The sequence below is a fragment of the Zeugodacus cucurbitae genome, chromosome 4 (assembly GCF_028554725.1).
Source record: "Zeugodacus cucurbitae isolate PBARC_wt_2022May chromosome 4, idZeuCucr1.2, whole genome shotgun sequence".
In the NCBI taxonomy this organism is placed as follows: Eukaryota; Metazoa; Arthropoda; class Insecta; order Diptera; family Tephritidae; genus Zeugodacus; species Zeugodacus cucurbitae.
Window position 1 is genome coordinate 58,711,551 of NC_071669.1, and position 20,043 is coordinate 58,731,593.

Sequence of the window (20,043 nt, forward strand, 5' to 3'; positions counted from 1 at the left end):
CCAAACAGTGCATTTTTCGGGATGCATGGGCAGTTCTTGAACGGCTTCTGGTTGCTCTTCACCCCAAATGCGGCAATTTTGCTTATTTACGTAGCCATTCAACCAGAAATGAGCCTCATCGCTGAACAAAATTTGTCGATAAAAAAGCGGATTTCACATTTCGAACCGAACACTGATTTTGGTAATAAAATTCAATGATTTGCAAGCGTTGCTCGTTAGTAAGTCTATTCATGATGAAATGTCAAAGCATACTGAGCATCTTTCTCTTTGACACCATGTCTGAAATCCCACGTGATCTGTCAAATACTAATGCATGAAAATCCTAACCTCAAAAAAATCACCCGTTATATGGAGGAAGTATTTTAATTAGTGATTTTTGAAGCAATATTGCGGCTTTTGAACGAATGTGTCTGCCAATTTTGAAATACAGGCGAAGTATAAAGATTAAAAAATTTAATGAAACTCGTCGAATTTTCCCGGTCTTCATTGAAAAGTACTCAACCTCTCGACCCTTTATAGCAGTGGGGCCCCACACAATTAGGGAGGTGCTCCCGAATGAGCTATGGATAGATAGGAAAAGGCACTACGCCAAGCAAAACGCCTTATGGGAGGATATAACACCAGAAGATTTAAGTGTGTAATAAACCTCCCTAGAAATAAACTAAGAGTCTTGGGTGGACTATATACAGGCCACTGTAAGCTCAAGAATCACCTATACAAACTGAACATAGTCTCATCAGAAACGTGACGCTTCTGTAACTTGAAGGCTGAAACTCCCATACATCTGCTCTTAGAATGTGTAGTACTTCATAGGAGTATGAGTAAATTATTTGGTCCCAGCAACCCAACTGAGGAACGCATCGAATCCCACACTCCCAGTACCATTCTTGAATTTGTAAGAGTGTTGGGTCTGATGGAGTTATTGTAGACTTAGGTAGGGCACAATAGACCACAGGTCGTGGTGCAGTCCTCTAAACATCTCTTCTATATCCCCACGATCTCAACCTTACAATGACGTCGAAACACCGACCGCGAAAACCCCAAAATACTCGGAAGTAAATATTCAGCTGTACACGATCGCAAACAAAGAAAAGCACCTTTCATACAAGACAATTGGCGGGTTATAAAGTCCACATTGTGGTCTCTGGAACTAGGCGACGCCCGAAGAATTCCCCTCGGAAACAGTTTTTGCATTGACCACAAACTTGTTGTTGTAACGATTATCCAGACCCTGAATTAAAAGGAAAGCATAAATTTAGTTGTTATCGTGGTCATCTAACGGGACGCCTAGGTAACGAGCTGTTTCCACATGATCGGAACACAAAGATAGGGGTGATGTCCACAGATCACAGCGCATAGAAGCTTTGGGTTAATACTTTTTCTCAAAAATGTGAGTCTGTAATGTAGATTTTACATCTCGAACAAGAAAACGAGTCCGAAATGCGTTCGAAATTAAAAAAAAAAATTTCGGCGACATTCAGAAGAATTTTTGAATAAGGAGCATATAAGGAGCCAAAGAAGATGCAGTTGCTGAACCATTACACGACCCTTATGAAATAAGAAAAGTAACAATGAGTCAAATGCGACTCCCCTGAAACCCTCAATTTTTCAAGAAAAGAGGAACATTTCCTTCAATTTCCGCACAAATAAAATATAAAACAATTTTTGTTTTCATTTTTTTTTTTTTTAAACGTAGAAAGTACTTATTTATTTGATAAACAAATATCGGTTACAAACGAGTGCTTCTCATAGTATTTACTACACAGTAGTCACCGAATATTTTGTAATTTAACAACACAAAATAAAAAATTACGCCATTTTGTTTAAAATAAAATACTGGAACATTAAATGCTTACTTAAGTAATGGAAATGATTTCAGTTGACTTAAACTAAATGAGTGACAATGGTCAAAAATGATGAGGATAAAGTGTGAAACGATGAATTTTTCACGTTGTTCTTTTACAACGCAACTTCTTCTGTACATAGGCATTCACTCATTTTGCAGACTTCTTATCGCAATTCTCTTTCGCCTTGCCATCGCTGCTGGCTTCCTCCGGTGCTTTTACGCTCAAATGGGCCGGCCCGGTCTGTTGTATCTGTACGATGCGTTCATTCGCTTTAATAGCCTTGCTTGGTGGTGGTGGTGCCTTCACAGTGAGTACACCATCCGATGAAATTGTAGACACCACATCTTTTGGATCGTAATCTTTTGGCAGTGTGTATTTGCGTATGAAATGGCGTTGTATCATGCCATGATCATCTTCACGTTCCTCATGTTTACCCTCCACAATCACCGTCTTGTCTACAGTTTTAACGGTCAACTCGTTGGGCTTAAACTGCGACACATCCATGCACACCTGGAAGCCATCTTTGCCGACTGTGGGTATTAACGATGTACAATCACCCGTCTCCTTGCCCAAACGTGCGGCACGACGTGCCAACACTTGTGAACGATCGTATGGATAATGGCGACGTCGCGGATGTAGCATCAACGAATGGCCATGACGCACCGGACGGAAAATCTCCATTGGATGTATACCGAAGCCGAAATCATCATCCCAAGAGTGTTCCAAATCTCTATACTCGGTGTCGAGTTCACGTGCCAGGTTTGCTAGTAGTGGAACAATTGCCATTTTTTCTTTGATTTGATTTTTCTTTTTTTTTCTCAAAAACTCAAGCAAAAATATTAAAATTCAACACTTTTTATTAAATTCAACGCAAAAAAGTTGTTAAAGACTTTTTGGTTTTCACAGTTCGCTTTGCTGTAAGCAAATTTACTCTTTGAATTTTTATTTTCAACTGAGGGGAACGAGGAACTACCGTTGCTTTTATACTCGCTGACGAACGAAAGAGCGCATTAGTCAGCGCCGCGGCGAAGTTTCTCCAGTTTTCTATACTTTTCTACATTTTTCCAATTGTGTGTGTCACAAAAAATTTCTTTGAGTGCGAAAGCAAAACTCTTTGCGCATGAGCACTGAGCGTTTGTGAGAGTTGTATTGCAAACAAAAGAGCAAATAGCCAATTAGATGTTATTTGTGTATGAAAGAGAGTATCTTACTCTTTGCTCTTGACTTTTAGCGTTCTCTTTGTAAATATTATTTACCGGCTTTTTGTGATAAACAATGGTATGTAGGTATGAAAATAAGATAAATAAACAGAAGCTCTGATTTTACCAGAATGTACTAGAATTCAATCAAAAAAATATATAAAAATATTTTTATGAAAATATGAAAAATAGGAATATAAAATCTAAACAACAACATTTAATCAACACAATATTTATACATGTATGTACATATGTCCATACATAAAATACAAGAAACAGCCTCACATCAATTATTTATTTATTTACTTTCTTCTGGTGAGAGTTTCTCAGCAGTGTATTTAAGAGAATTACCGGAACTTATTTATGTATATATGTACATATGTACCTACAAATGTGGATGAACTTTTTTATTTCCATTTTGGCGGCACAAACTTTTCGGCAAATTAAGATACAAATGCGTATCTGTGCTATCGGTCACGTACGCACAATGTTACCCCGGGATTGGCATCAAAAGGGGCTGCAATTAGACAACTGGGCCTATAGAACAAGATACATACATATATATATATACAGAGGTACATATGTAAAGGGTGATTTTTTAAGAGCTTGATAACTTTTTAAAAAAAAAAAAAACGCATAAAATTTGCAAAATCTCATCGGTTCTTTATTTGAAACGTTAGATTGGTTCATGACATTTACTTTTTGAAGATAATTTCATTTAAATGTTGACCGCGGCTGCGTCTTAGGTGGTCCATTCGGAAAGTCCAATTTTGGGCAACTTTTTCGAGCATTTCGGCCGGAATAGCCCGAATTTCTTCGGAAATGTTGTCTTCCAAAGCTGGAATAGTTGCTGGCTTATTTCTGTAGACTTTAGACTTGACGTAGCCCCACAAAAAATAGTCTAAAGGCGTTAAATCGCATGATCTTGGTGGCCAACTTACGGGTCCATTTCTTGAGATGAATTGTTCTCCGAAGTTTTCCCTCAAAATGGCCATAGAATCGCGAGCTGTGTGGCATGTAGCGCCATCTTGTTGAAACCACATGTCAACCAAGTTCAGTTCTTCCATTTTTGGCAACAAAAAGTTTGTTAGCATCGAACGATAGCGATCGCCATTCACCGTAACGTTGCGTCCAACAGCATCTTTGAAAAAATACGGTCCAATGATTCCACCAGCGTACAAACCACACCAAACAGTGCATTTTTCGGGATGCATGGGCAGTTCTTGAACGGCTTCTGGTTGCTCTTCACCCCAAATGCGGCAATTTTGCTTATTTACGTAGCCATTCAACCAGAAATGAGCCTCATCGCTGAACAAAATTTGTCGATAAACACATTTCGAACCGAACACTGATTTTGGTAATAAAATTCAATGATTTGCAAGCGTTGCTCGTTAGTAAGTCTATTCATGATGAAATGTCAGAGCATACTGAGCATCTTTCTCTTTGACACCATGTCTGAAATCCCACGTGATCTGTCAAATACTAATGCATGAAAATCCTAACCTCAAAAAAATCACCCGTTACTTAAGTATATATGATTGCTTGTAATTCTGATTGTTGCTCATATTGTAATATGTACATATGTATGTTCATACATAGAACTTGTTAGGTAGAAATTCTGGAAATTTCGAAATTTCACCAAATTTTCCAAGCGTTTTAGAATATGCATATCTACATACATGCATACATATGTACATATGTATATAAATACGTTATAAGCATCTACATAGCCATACATATGTACAAAAAAGTTAATGAAATAATCGCTGGCTCAGGTATTCACGGGGTAATAAACTCATAGATAGTGTATAGAGTCCTACTTAAAAGTCCACAGAACATCTTTAGAAAACATTATTTACAAAAAACAAACTAGTTTCCGGAATATCGCAGAGACCCAAAATAATCTTCAATGATCCAAAATGTTCGGCGAAATATTACGATCCAAAATCTCGACAAAAACTCTTCAATACTTAGCCAGACTTATCTCCATAAAGAACATTTGTTCTTGGAATACCTTAAAAGTAAAGATCTTGGCAACTACGTGACACCTAAGGAATTATGAAAGTTTCAAAAACACAATAATTAAATTATACTTTTACAAAAGTAAACATATTTTTATACATATTTCACCTGACTTTAGCCCACTTTTCTAGGACGAACTTTCAACCAAGTTCGTCCATGAATTTTAAAAAAATCACCACACCCTAATGTGCAAATATTTTTCTAAATGCCAAGCAAATTTGTTTTATAAGCGCTGAACGTCTCTACTTTCGTCCTCACACAACCGCCATTTACTTGAAACACAAAATAACCAAGCAGAACTGCTATCCATGTACCTGAGCACCGTTACCAAGCCTAACATTATTTCTTACGCTGCTAATTAATAAAAAATGAAATTATTTCTTGTTTTAAAGTGAATTTATTTTCAAATTTAAATTACAAACAGACTTTTCTTCTCCTAGGAATTAATTAACACTTAGAAATACTGAACATAAAATTGTATGAAATAAGAAAATGGTTTATCAGTTAAGCTTTAGGCTTCTCTTCTTTGGTAATTTCTTTGGGATTCTCTTTCACATTTAAGTGAGCTGGTCCAGTTTGTTGAATTTGTATCACACGCTCATTGGACTTATCCTCGATGGCCGGCTTTGGCGCATGTACAGTTAAGACACCATCTGAAGACAATGTGGAGACCACTTTATCAGCCTGGAATCCCTTTGGCAAAGCGTAGCGTCTCACAAAGTGTCTTGAGATATAACCATGGTCATCTTCACGCTCCTCGTGTTTACCCTCGACCACGATGTGATCATCGACCACCTTGACACTCAATTCACTCGGCTTGAACTGCTGCACATCCATGCTAGCCTGGAAGCCATCCTTACCCACAGTGGCTAGCGGTAGATCTTTCTCAAATTTGCGCAAACGGCCGCTGGGTGTAGTTGTGACGGCGGGCCAGTGAGTGTAAAACACCGGTTCGTAGAATGGTGTCAAGCGGCTCATGTCATCAGCCAAACTCAGGATCAATGGTAGAGACGACATTTTTACTTTTGTATTCAGTTTATTCACTTTGCTTTTAGTAAAAGTTTGTTTTAGATTTTGTTTGCTTTGCGCTTGTTCAACGCTTTTTGATTTGTTGCTGTTTGAAATTGAACTATGCCGCTCATCGCGAGTGGTGCCGATATTTATACCCACAGCTGGCGGAGCTACCGTACCGGCGCGCTGAGCGATTATAGCGCCGTTATCAAAGTACATACGTGTCTTCACTCTCTCAATTGATGAATGCGCGCTCTTTGATACAGTTTGTTTGGCCAGAATGTTCGACTTCACGAAATTTCGACAAACACAAAAGGTTAATGTACAAAATTAGGTGAGTTTTTTTATTTGTTTACCTAAACATTAGGCGGCAACAAATAGGCATACAGTTAGTTTAATGAGACAAATGATGCATACAACAAAAATACACTGGACATTGTCATTGCAAAATTAGCATTCGAGAGACATTAAAATTATATTTAGCTCAACATTACTCATCACCTTAATGAGTACTTAAATATAATTATTTTTTTTTACAATATACTCATATACTATAACTATTCAATACGGTTCTTGTTGGTTTCAAGATTTTTCCAGAACTCATCAGTATTTAGCCAAAAGTATTTCGAGTATAATTGAAATGAAAAAAAAAATAAAAAAATGAGCGGGTAAATTATGACTCTCACGTTGTTAGAAAACTCATTTGAAAATCAAATTTGGTGGAGGAATTTCTGTTATGCTTGGCTTTTGTTTTGTTTGTCAACAAACTACAGCTGTTACTTTTCATCGGGGTTGAAGAGGGATAATATTGCTACTTTTGAATGAGAGAGAGAGAGAATGTTATTTACTTTCTTATAAGTACACTCATTTGCCGCACGGCTGGTTTTCTGGTAAAATCTGGCAAGGTCTGGCGAATAGCTGAATTTTTGTATACAGCTGGGATTGTATCATTTTGAGAAGGAAAAGAATAATTAAAAAAAACACATAATCATCTGCTTTTATATATGTATTTTGCTTTAAATTTTCCTCGAGACGGGAGAATCAATGAATAATTATTTGACCTTGGGCCAACTGGCCACTGGTAGCTGGTTTATCCATCATCGTCCATTGGCACTACAACCGGGTGTCGGTTATGACCGCATCCATAAGCCTTCGCCTATCGTCTCTGTATTGCGCTAGACGGGAAATTCAAGCTTCGTCAGGTGCACATCCACATGATCCTTCCATCCGAGTTTCGGTCGTCCTTTTCTTCGTCGGCCGCCAGTGGGTACCGTGTCGTACATTTTTCGTGCTGAAGTGTTTTCTTCCATTCGGGCGATATGTCCAAGTCAGCGCAACCGCTGTATTTTTATGAGCCGCACTATGTCTATATCCCCGAAGAGCTCATACAGCTCGTCATTCCAACGAACCCGCCTACGCGTAGCGGGCCATAAATTTTTCGGAGGACTTTTCTATCGAACGCTCCTAAGGAGTGCTCATCTTTATTGGTCATCCGCATTCCTATTACCATATTACCATTCCCCAACAAAAGTTGTCATATGATCTGTTGAAGAGCCCCTTTACTGGCAGTTCAATCTCAAAATTCTTCCCAACTAATTGATGGTTTTACGCACCGGATTGGGTCCATTGTCTTCTTATTCGGTTTTAGGAAAGTAAGGACAAATAAATCTTCGGCTTCAGAGCTAAAAATTGTAATTAATTATATATAAAGCTGTAAATCTAACTCTAGAACAAATTAGAGCAGAGACTTTTAGAAGGTTCTTCTTTGTACACATTGTTTTACTTTCTTTTCTCCAACTGTTTATAATAAATCACCTGTCCGCAATACTTCTCGATTTTTGTCGGTAATCAAATATTTGCAAGAATTTCTCTGTACGAGAGAGCATATCTAACAATTCGTTTTAATTTTGGCGATGCAGAGCACAGTTTGGCATGAGAATACTCTCCTTTTAATAAAACAAAAGACTTAAGCAACAAACTCGATTTATTCTTTTCATAGTAAAATTAAAATTAGAAAAAATCAAGAACATTCTAAAACTACAACGAAGCTACAAGGATTATATCCACACCTCCGTTACAAAGGAGAAGAAAAAAGGTCTAACTAAAAAATACCATCATTTCTTTTCTAATTTAATTCCAGTATCCTTAGGAGTTACTGGCTGGAGAGTGCAGTTGAGAGAGAAAATGGAATTATGTGTTCTCACTTTGTCTTTGTTCTAGAAAAGTTGTTCACGCTCTTTCACTAAATCAAATTACAGCAACATTCCTAAAGCAAATGCAAAAGGAACTTCTCTTCCCGACATTTGGGGTTTTTCGAATCCAATAGAATGTGGTTACAACGATTGAAGTCTTACTGCAGACATATCAGATGCCTATCTTTATATTGTAGTATAAGTATTTAATGTTAGACATTTACTTCCAAAAACCAAGGTGGATCTCATTCATTTCATTTCTGCAGCCGGGGTTTAGGTGTTTCACTTAGTTCAACCGAGCTACTTTTATACTGCCGACCCTCGACAGCAGACTTCTTAGTAAATATGGCGTACTTTAAACCGAGAAAACTCTATGTACCACATGATATTATAAACCGGACCAAGATTGCTAATTGCACAACATTTCCCAATTTTAGTTGCCATTGAATTAACAACCGAAATATCACTCATATAGCCAGAACCTGGCAAACTCAAACTAAAAAGATAGCGGAACCATCACCCAAAACTAACTATCTGATCCTCACTGAGAACAATTAAAGAAAGGCATATTTTTCAAATTCTAAAATCAAATTTATTTACAAACTTAAATTATAAACAGACTTTTCTTCTCTTAATAATGCAAACAATATGGAAACAAGACTCTACAATTTTGCTTTCTCTTCTTTGCTAGTCTCCTCGGGATTTTCCTTCACATTCAAGTGCGCTGGTCCAGTTTGTTGAATTTGGATGACACGCTCATTGGACTTATCTTCAATGGCCGGTTTTGGCACACTAACTGTTAAGACACCATCCGAAGACAATGTGGAAACAACTTTATCGGCCTCGAATCCCTTTGGCAAAGCGTAGCGTCTTACAAAGTGTCGTGCGATGTAACCATGATCATCTTCACGCTCCTCATGCTTGCCCTCGACCACAATGTGATCATCGACTACTTTCACAGTCAACTCACTCGGCTTGAACTGTTGCACATCCATGCTAGCTTGGAAACCATCCTTTCCCACAGTGGCTAGTGGTAAATCCTTCTCCAATTTACGTAAACGGCCGCTGGGTGAAGTAGTGATTGCGGGCCAACGTGTGTAGAACACCGGCTCGTAGAATGGTGTCAAGCGGCTCAAGTCATCAGCCAAACTCAAGATCAATGGTAGAGACGACATTGCTACTTTTGTATTCAATTTATTCAGTTCTCACAAGAAAATTTATGAAAAAGTTTTTTCACTTTGTTTTTAGTAAAAGTTTGATTTTGTTTGTTTTGCGCTTGTTCAACGCTTTTTGATTTGTTGCAGTTTGAAATTGAACTATGCCGCTCATCGCGAGTGCCACCGGTATTTATACTCACAGCTGGCGGAGAAAACATTCCGATATGTGCTGCGTTGTGTATGTTTGTGTATACACATATAAACGTACTCACAGTATATATTTTTACTCTCACTTAATTGTTAAAAATGCATGCTTGTTGATAAAGAGAGTGTTTCAAGAAATTTCTTTAAGTACAAAAGGTTAACGCACAAAATTAGCAGAGTGTTGCTTTAAGGTACATAGCGGACAAACACAACCCCTGTATGTTGGGCATTTAATAGTTGTGTTCATATTATTCTTATGCCTTATGTCTATTCATTGTTTACACTCGTATGCCCATGTTAATAATTTCTTTCTTATTCTTTCTGCCACATTTTTTAAGTTCCAATCGGAAATGTAGAATAATCGGGAGTGTTCTGGATTTCTGTTCTGCTCGTCAGCTATTGTTAAATGGTATATGAATACTTTATTTATAAAATATTATATATTATATGCAATGAACTGAATTGAAAGCAATGGAAATGTACTACCAGACACACGATTGCTTATCAGTTTAACAGAGACATTACTGTGCAAAAATTATAAATGATGTGTCATAAGTCAAAAATAGAACCATGGTACAGATGTTCAATATATGTACATTTATGTATGTATGTATGTAAAATATTGCTCGCGAATTTTTATTCAAATTCAATTAAGTTGCTTTCAGTTATCAATTAATGTAAAACAGACAGCAGTCAGGTTATCAAAACTTCTAAAAGTGCAAAAACTCATTACATAATTACACCAGAAACATAAAGTTAAGTACTCCAGTCAAATAATTATATGTGCATTTCTGCTTTTGTTTATATTTCTTATTTACTGTTAATTTTTGGATTTCGGTAAATGTGGAATAAAAGGTTGATATGTTACCGTTACTATGCAACGAAAATTGCTGAATACTTTTCTCGTTCGTTGTACAGTTACATTAAGAATGTGCTTGTGAATTGGGTATTGCATAGAAAATATTTATATGTGCAAAATCAGTTTAGCGGAGCTTTCTTACTGATAGTGTCGCAGCAAAAACTTTTTTTGCTAAAATTTGTTTTCAAAATTATTGTAGGTGCATTAACTTAATGAATTATTAAAAATTTGATTACATTTATTTAACTTTAAGCCTAAAATGCCTCGTAGTACTAGTTTATCAGCCGAGGAACAAGTAATAATCATAGGAATGCATGAAAGCGGTTCCAACATGGCTCTAGACCAAAACCCTAAAAACCCCTCTAATTATGGTATAGTGCGACGCAGCGGACGAAAAACAATATTGATGAGCGGTGCGAAAGGATGATTCGACGGCTAGTAGTTGTGGACTTGACAAGTAGCGATCAAATATGGATCTAGTTAAGACAGAAAATCACAATAAATATAATTTTTCCAATTATACATAAAAATCAGTTTCTGTAAAACACCTCCATGGCACCTAAACCAACGCTAAAGAAAGACACAATAAAGTACATTTGAGGTTTGCAAATAAATACCAAGTCTGTGCCGATGAGTGATAGAATACAGTCTTTAGTGACGAAAAAAAAAAATAAATTTGGTCGGCCCAGGTCATTGCAAGAAATAATGGAGAGATTCGCACCAGGAACGGCGGTCCTACTACAAGCTACATATGTTTTGGAAGCGGTACCTTGATTTCGTGGGCTGCATTTTGCTGTTGTGGAAAGCTATCTACATGTTTTATATTCACTCAAATGAATGCTAATATCAATATAGATCTTTTGGACAGCGAGTTAATAAAATTTGCTGGCAATATTTATGACATATAAAGGAGAACGCCTTCAATCCACACGAAGAACATCTTTAACGACCGCAAAAATTCCGGTATTACAATGTGCAGCATTGAGTTCGAACCTAAATCCTATTAAGGATCTCTGGATGAACCTCTCTGCTTCTGTTTTCCAAAACAAAAAGCAGTTTGAGACAGTACGTCACCTTAAATTAGCCATAAAGCAAGAATTTGCCAATATTTACATAACTTTTCTACAGTCAGTAGTTAATTCTCGGATTAAGCGGCTTAATTTAGTTTTAAAATATAAGTACAATTCTACTGACTATGAAAATAAACATTTATTTCAGTTAAACTCAAATGTATAGGCTTTACTGGTAAAAAAAGTAAAATGCACATATAAATATTTACTATTAGCCTAAACTTCAATTCTGTTTTATAGTTTAAAAAATATTTTGAAATTTGTTAATTTTTTGTTTTTTATATCGTATACATTAATAATAACAAACCTGCATGCTCAGAAATATTTTGCAATTTTGTAATCTTTAATTTTTTTTTGCAAAAAGTTCATGCACATATAATTATTTGGCTGAGGTATATTGGAGGATATATGTATGAATGTATATACTATGGATCAGATAAAAAATTGAAATTAGCCCCAACTTTTGAATATCTTATATATAAGTTAGCTATTCTCGAACGTTCTCATGAAATTCACGTAGTACAGTTAATCCTCAGAAATGTCGCAACTCACATTCAATAGGGCGGTAATCCCTTTTAAGCCTCATATATGGATTAAGAGAATCGTTTACCATATATTTAGGTCAAATGAAGTAAGATTAAATGTGCTTGTTTTCTTGATCACAATATGGTTCAATGTCCAAAAATCGATAAAATTGGTCTATACCTCCCATAATAACTGTAAACTCAATAAAACTATAGATACTGATATCAGCAGCGGGAATAAGTGGATCAGCATAATAATGCCAGAAATGAATGATCTAGAACCATAACTTATTCCAACGTTGAATATGATAAACATGTTAAGTACTATAAATATTAATTAAGTTGGCAATGGATTTATAATTTCGCCAAATAAAAGTTACGACGAGTCGAATAGTTAATATTCAGTTAATCTGTTAATATTCATACGAACGGTTACAAACCGGATATTCGAATAATCGGTTTGCAGGTTATTCGAATAATTTTAAGGGCCCCCTAATATGTATGGTATATCGAAGTCTAATACATTTGAACGAAAAATAAAATCTTCTTAAAATTATATTTTTTTCTGAGAAAGTTCGAGAACAAACCCACATCTGTATTGACTTTATGGTAAATATGTATGTACATACTATATTTTACTTAACTTACATAATAGAACAATATATACTTATATATAAAAGTTACATATTATTCTCCATATAGATATGTACATACATACATACGTATAACCATCTCTAGAAACTTCATCAATCAGAAACAAAAGTATATATGTATTTACATAAGTACGTATGTATATAAATACAAAAAAAAAAACAGTATACATAAACAAATATGTAGTGTAGGTCTTTATGCCTACAGATAAAGTTTATCAACACAGAACTTTTATGTAGGCACATAAGAACCCATTAAATCAGTATCATTTATGTACCTACATACATAAATACATATATACGAAATGGATACACATATAAACTGACATATGTATATTGACACATAAAATAATGGATAAGAACTTTCAAGCAAATTCTGGAAGCCGAAATTTCGGCCTATCATTTGCCAAACAAACCCTATACGAACTATATCTATGTATGTACCTACGCATGCATATAGTAAAAAAAGAATGAAGGTATTTGCTCAAATGTACATATACGCCTGAAAACAATAACAGGGTGAGCTGTACTCAGTATCGTAGCTCTTGCCATTATCTCTCACCACCTCAGAATGGTTGCTTCGCCAGCTGTGAGTATAAATACCGGTGGCACTCGCGATGAGCGGCATAGTTCAATTTCAAACTGCAACAAATCAAAAAGCGTTGAACAAGCGCAACAAAAAATAAAACTAAAACTAAACGTTCACTAAGAACAAAGTAAAAAACTTTTTCATAAATTTTCTTGTGAGAATTGAATAAACTGAATAAAAAAGTAATAAAAATGTCGTCTCTACCATTGATCTTGAGTTTGGCTGATGACTTGAGCCGTTTGACACCATTCTACGAACCGGTGTTCTACACACGTTGGCCCGCAATCACTACTTCACCCAGCGGCCGTTTACGTAAATTGGAGAAGGATTTACCACTAGCCACTGTGGGAAAGGATGGTTTCCAGGCCAGTATGGATGTGCAGCAGTTCAAGCCCAGTGAGTTGACTGTGAAAGTGGTCGATGATCACATCGTGGTCGAGGGCAAGCATGAGGAGCGTGAAGATGATCATGGTTACATCGCACGACACTTTGTGAGACGTTACGCTTTGCCAAAGGGTTTCGAAGCTGATAAAGTGGTTTCCACATTGTCTTCGGATGGTGTCTTAACAGTTAGTGTACCAAAACCGGCTATCGAAGACAAGTCCAACGAGCGTGTCATCCAAATTCAACAAACTGGACCAGCGCATTTGAATGTGAAGGAAAATCCTGAGGAGACTAGCAAAGAAGAACAAGCTAAAGCGTGAATTTTATATAATTTAATTCATTTATAAGCATTTGTAAAAAGTATTCATTCGTTTCATTTCTAAATTATTTTATTTTGAGGAGAAAATAGTCTGTTTGTCATTTAAGTTTTAAATTAATTTCAAAACTTAATTACAAATAAAATAACTGTTATTAATTAAAAGAACTGTCTTTTAATTACGTTCGTTTTGGAGCTTTACTTTCACTGTAGGTAAACAAGTCTGTTGAAGCTTTGACAGATTTTGAAATATTTTAAATAAAAAACGAAGTTACCAAATACCGGAAAAGAAGGTTAATTTCATGAAGGAAGCTTTCTTTGAAGTCCTTCGAATTTATTAAAGGAAGTCGAATAAAGCCGATGTTGATTATATGAGTCCCGAGCTACGTTTCTATACGAAATATGGTCGAATAAAAACATGAAGAAAGAGAGAAATTGCAGAATTTTCATTAACTGCCATTCACTCAGCAACGAATTTAAGAAGTGTATTGTTTAAACAGACAGATATTCACCTTGGCGCATGATCTTGGAAAAGACCCGAGAGAGAAGAATCGATACTCGCCATCTTTTTATCGATTTTAAAGCTGCCTTCGATAGCACGAAAAGGAGCTGCCTTTATGCCGCGATGTCTGAATTTGGTATCCCTGCAAAACTAATACGGCTATGTAAGCTGACGTTGAGCAACACCAAAGGATCGGGAAGGACCTCTCCGAGCCGTTCGATACCAAACGAGGCTTCAGACAGGGTGACTCACTATCGTGCGACTTCTTCAATCTATTGCTGGAAAAAATTATACGAGCTGCAGAGCTAAATAGAGAGGGTACAATCTTCTACAAGAGTGTACAGCTCCTGGCGTATGCCGATGATATTGATATCATCGGAACCAACAACCGCGCCGTTAGTTCTGCTTTTTCCAGACTAGATAAAGAAGCGAAGCGTATGGGTCTGGTGGTGAATGAGGACAAGACGAAATATCTCCTGTCATCAAACAAACAGTCAGCGCACTCGCGTCTTGGCTCCCACGTCACTGTTGACAGTCATAACTTTGAAGTAGTAGATAGTTTCGTCTACTTGGGAACCAGCGTTAAGAACTCCAACAATGTCAGCCTTGAAATCCAACGAAGAATCACTCTTGCCAACAGGTGTTACTTTGGACTGAGAAGGCAATTGCAAAGTAAAGTCCTCTCTCGACGAACAAAAATCAAACTCTACAAGTCGCTCATCATTCCCGTCCTGCTTTATGGTGCAGAAGCGTGGACGATGACAACATCCGATGAGACGACTCTTGGGGCTTTCGAGAGAAAGGTTTTGCGCAAGATTTATGGTCCTCTAAACATTGGCAACGGCGAATACCGCAGACGATGGAACGATGAGCTGTACGATTTATACGACGACATTGACATAGTTCAGCGAATAAAAAGACAGCGGCTACGCTGGCTAGGTCATGTTGTACGGATGGAAGAAAACACTCCAGCTCTGAAAGTATTCGATGCAGTACCCGCTGGAGGAAGCCGCGGAAGAGGACGACCTCCACTCCGGTGGAAAGACCAAATGCAAAGTGACCTGGCTTCACTTGGTGTTTCCCGTTGGCGTCAAAAAGCAAAAAGGAGGAATGAGTGGCGCGCTCTGGTGGATTCGGCTATAATCGCTTAAAGCGGTTCCTACGCCAAATATATATATATATATATATATATATTGTATATATATTGTATTTATATACAGTAAAATCTTCTGCAATGTAATATAATCTAGAATAACTCCTGCTACAGTATTGTTATCGACGTTTTATTTTTAAATTTGTATAAAACTAAGAATTTCCTTAATTAAAAATAACCAATTTCTTATCAGTAAAGCTGAAATGTACGGTTAAATGCATGTACGATAACAACCTTATTATATTTTATAAAATATTTTTAAACACGAAGAGATGATGAACCGGAGCACAAATTGACGGTTTCTGAAGTAGAAAATGATATGATGATTCTTCCTTGCATCTGTAGTAATTTGAATTTCGGATGAGTACCATTATTTGATAGCTGTTGCAACGACATTTTTCGCTAGATGATTACGTAGTCAAAAGATCTTTAAGTTAGGGACTTCTAAAAACCCGAGAAGAAATCCAATTTATATTATTTTTATATATCCCATCACCCTTTCTTACTACTATGTATGTATTCGAAACACATTTCAATGACTAGGTTTATCCAGCCTAGCTAAAGTTAAAGTATAATCTAAAAACATTATTCTAGCCATCTGAGCCATGTCACACTGTTAAAGATCAGCTCATTGCCTAGAATCTTAATTCTTATGGCCATATAACTTCGAATACTGATGCGGTAAAGTTCACAGATTTCTAATATTGCCTACAGCCCTAACCCAGTTCCTTTACAAAAGCTCCATCAGTAAGTGAAATGGAGTAGAAAAGCAAATTCTCGGCAACAATAATATTTTTATATTCCATCCTCATTCCATATTTTTGTTTCCCTAATGACCATGATATCCCGATACTCCACTAAAATCAGGAAATTACTAATGTACGTCGAATTTTTTAATTTTTTATGTTATAAAAAACGACCGTTTATTTTTTAATGTTAAGATTTATTTAAATGCTATAGTATATTTTTAGAATTAATATAATTTTATAATACAATTTTTGGCAGCAATTATTTGCTTATAGTGCATATGTATGTGTATATATACTGGTTGAAGTGATTTAACAGTTAAACGATTCGAACGAAAAAAATTGAATAAATCAACCCTGAGCGGCACACCCAGTTGTAACAAAGAGTGCTTAAGCGCTTGCCTGCTCCTCACTGGTTACCTCTTTCGGATTTTCCTTCACATTCAAATGTGCGGGACCAACTTGTTGAATTTGTATTACACGCTCGTTGGACTTATCCTCGATGGCTGGCTTTGGTACACGTACAGTCAGCACACCATCCGATGAGAGTGTAGAAACCACTTTATCGGCATCGAAACCCTTTGGCAAAGCGTAGCGTCTCACAAAGTGTCTTGAAATATAACCATGATCATCTTCACGCTCCTCGTGTTTACCTTCAACCACGATGTGATCATCGACAACTTTCACACTCAATTCACTCGGCTTGAATTGCTGCACATCCAAACTGGCCTGGAAGCCGTCCTTACCAATAGTCGCAACGGGCAAGTCCTTTTCGAATTTACGCAATTGATTTCCGGGTGCACCAGCCAGTGCTGGGCAGCTCGAGTAGAAGGCCGGTTCGTAGAATGGTGTCAGGCGGCTGAGGTCATTGGCCAAGCTCAAGATCAATGGTAGATTTGCCATTTTTTTCACTTTCAATTTACTTTTCACTTTCAATAAATGCGCGAGATTTAAATATGTTTAATTTGCTGTTAGCTTTTGTTGTTGCTTTGATGAGCGCTTATTCAACGCGTTTAACTCTTGCGATTTGTTGTTCAACTGATGTCGTTTGTGGCAGACGCTTGCTCTTTTATACGCTCGCTCAAATTGGCGAAGAAATTCGCAAAGGCAGAGATTACAACAACAACAATAACAATTGCTACCTTAACTACGGCAATTGATAAGAACATACAGCAAACAGAGGGGTGTTTACATATAGCCGTATCTAAGAGAGAGAGTGGCGAACGTGCCAGTTGTAGTGTCGATAACCTACGGGAATCGCCGAGAAAATTCAATATCCATAGAGCTTTTCATTGTCGTTTGCGTGTATTTTGCTGGCGAAAGAGTTCTCGCTCAGTAAAATGTATAAACAAATTCATGTATATAGTATATATTTATTATTACATTATTCTGAGTATGCGCGATAAGAGTTGCTAAATAGCAAAGAATTTACGTGAACGTACTCGTAAAAGTAACGGAAAGTTTCTGATTTTAAATGAATGACTTTTAAATAAATTACTAATATTTTTTAGGAAATATATAAATATGAAAACGTATTTCATTCATTTGAAATATAAAAATATGTATTGTTATAATGAATTTAAATAAAAACAAGTAAGGAATGGCTAAGTTCGGGTGTAACCGAACATTTTATACTCTCGCAATTTATTTATTTAACTTTATTAATATTATATAATACACAATTTGACCCACATATTCGCCATATATATTGTATAAAGTCCATTGAAAGTTGGAAACCCAAATATTAGGTTAGAAGCACCGTGGTCCTCATGTTCGATATATGGAGCCTTGAAAACCTATGGTCCGATTTCGGCGATTTTTAGAATGGGGCTTCCACACTATAAATGTAGTATTTGTGCAAAGTTCTGCATCGATATCTTCACTAGTGCTTCCTTTATATATTGTAAAGTTAACGATTCAGATCGTCTTCAAAGTTCTGGTATATAGGAAGTTGCCGTGGTTGTGAAGCGATTTGGCCTATTTTCACAACATACCATTGGGATGTAAGGAAACTATTACAAACCAAGTTTCATTGAAATCGGTCAAGTAGTTCCTGAGATTTTTGACCCATAATGCCACGCCCATTTTCCATTTTGTAAAAAATCTAAGTGTAGCTTCCATCTACCATTTTTTATGTAAAATTTAGTGTTTCTGGCGTTTTTCGTTAGTGAGTTATCCCACTTTTAGTAGTTTTCAACATAACCTTTGTATGGGAGGTGGGCGTGGTTATAATCCGATTTCCTCCATTTCTGGACTGTATAAGGTAGTACCAAAAAGAAACGCCTCTAGAAAGTTTGACTGATAGAACTTTAATAGTTTACGAGCGCGTCCACGCCCACTTTCTAAAAAAAATGACATCCACATATGCCCCTTCATCTTCGAACTTAACCTTCTTATGGTGCCAAGAATACGTCTTCTAAGTTTCATCAATATATCTCAATTTTTACTCAAGTTACAGCTTGCACGGACGGACTGTCCGTCAGATCATTTTGATATATATAATACTATATCTAACTCGTTTAGTTTTAGCACTTACAACCAACCGTAGGACTTACAACTCTCGTAGCAATTTTGTTGCGAGAGTATAAAAATTAATATCCCGATTTTAATAATTTGGTTGTATCTATTTAATTCGAAACGAAAAATAAATAAATATTATCGCTGAAATAAAATACATTTGTTTGATATAAATAAATATAGATAAATTATGTTTAATTTATTCAGTATTAACACAATTCACCCAATTCGGCATGGAAAAACGAAAATAATTATTCATAATATATGGAAGTTGGAGACTGGACTGTTTTCACCACCAAGCTACATCATATCCTAAATTATGCACTCACTTAATTTTGACATTATCTCAACCGGAAGTTTAAAAATCAGTATATGAGTATTGACCTGATTTAGCTAATTTTTGGCACAAATGTAAGAATGTGAGAGCTTTACCGATATTTTCGGTAAAAAAAATAGCCACAAGCACTGAAGTCCTCATTGTCGATATCTGGGGTCTTGAACAGTTTAATCCGATTATGGCGATTTTAAGAAGGGCTATGCCACACTAGAAATACAGTATTTGTACAAAATTTTTCGTTAATTCGAGTACTCACTTAGAGGTATGTTTTTCAATAAAAATGAGTTAAATATCCGTAAATTGCAGTGTAATAAATTGTTTTATTAATTATTTGTTAAAAAATGAAAAACCATAACAAAACAACTCAACTCAGCTAAATTCTTTCAAAATGGACCAATTCTGACACTTATACTTCTATTTCGTGCTGATCAATAATTTTAAGTTTTTTTTATAAAATTCAACATTTTTTCAATTTGCAGATCTCTTTTGAATTTTTTCAAGTTTTATTTTTAATTCTGTTTCGATCTTATTTGATTCTTTCCTCTTTCTTCATATGTCTCTTTCATGTTGTTCGTTAAACAGAGTACTTACAAATCACCGATGTTCGATATTTAAGGTACTCAATGTAACAAATTTGCTTGTTCATTATAAGCGGCTTTCGTTAAAACGAATATTCGTTATTTCGGAAAACTACGGTTTCTGATGTTTTTGCCATGCTTTATAAAATAAGTCTGTAGTAAAACCATCCATAGACATTTTTCTAC

At 36.1% G+C, this 20,043-nt stretch overlaps 5 protein-coding genes across 5 annotated transcripts; 1 reads left to right on the forward strand and 4 right to left on the reverse strand.

The window, feature by feature from the left end:
* Positions 1–1,942: 1,942 nt before the first annotated feature.
* Positions 1,943–2,814, reverse strand: LOC105220854 (heat shock protein 27). Its single transcript, XM_011197382.3, has one exon. The coding sequence runs from the start codon at positions 2,631–2,633 to the stop codon at positions 1,995–1,997; it is 639 nt and encodes a 212-aa protein (XP_011195684.1). The 5' UTR covers positions 2,634–2,814; the 3' UTR covers positions 1,943–1,994.
* Positions 2,815–5,442: 2,628 nt separating this feature from the next.
* On the reverse strand, positions 5,443–6,211 carry LOC105220852 (heat shock protein 23). Its single transcript, XM_029046044.2, has one exon. It carries the CDS (start codon positions 6,083–6,085, stop codon positions 5,573–5,575), a length of 513 nt encoding a protein of 170 aa, XP_028901877.1. The 5' UTR covers positions 6,086–6,211; the 3' UTR covers positions 5,443–5,572.
* Positions 6,212–8,840: 2,629 nt separating this feature from the next.
* LOC105220849 (heat shock protein 23-like) lies at positions 8,841–9,596 on the reverse strand. Its single transcript, XM_011197377.3, has one exon. The coding sequence runs from the start codon at positions 9,444–9,446 to the stop codon at positions 8,934–8,936; it is 513 nt and encodes a 170-aa protein (XP_011195679.2). The 5' UTR covers positions 9,447–9,596; the 3' UTR covers positions 8,841–8,933.
* Positions 9,597–13,353: 3,757 nt separating this feature from the next.
* On the forward strand, positions 13,354–14,192 carry LOC105220850 (heat shock protein 23-like). The gene has a single exon (XM_011197379.3). The coding sequence runs from the start codon at positions 13,516–13,518 to the stop codon at positions 14,026–14,028; it is 513 nt and encodes a 170-aa protein (XP_011195681.1). The 5' UTR covers positions 13,354–13,515; the 3' UTR covers positions 14,029–14,192.
* Positions 14,193–16,601: 2,409 nt separating this feature from the next.
* Hsp23_6 (heat shock protein 23) lies at positions 16,602–17,482 on the reverse strand. Its single transcript, XM_011197380.3, has one exon. The coding sequence runs from the start codon at positions 17,326–17,328 to the stop codon at positions 16,816–16,818; it is 513 nt and encodes a 170-aa protein (XP_011195682.2). The 5' UTR covers positions 17,329–17,482; the 3' UTR covers positions 16,602–16,815.
* Between the last annotated feature and the right edge of the window lie 2,561 nt (positions 17,483–20,043).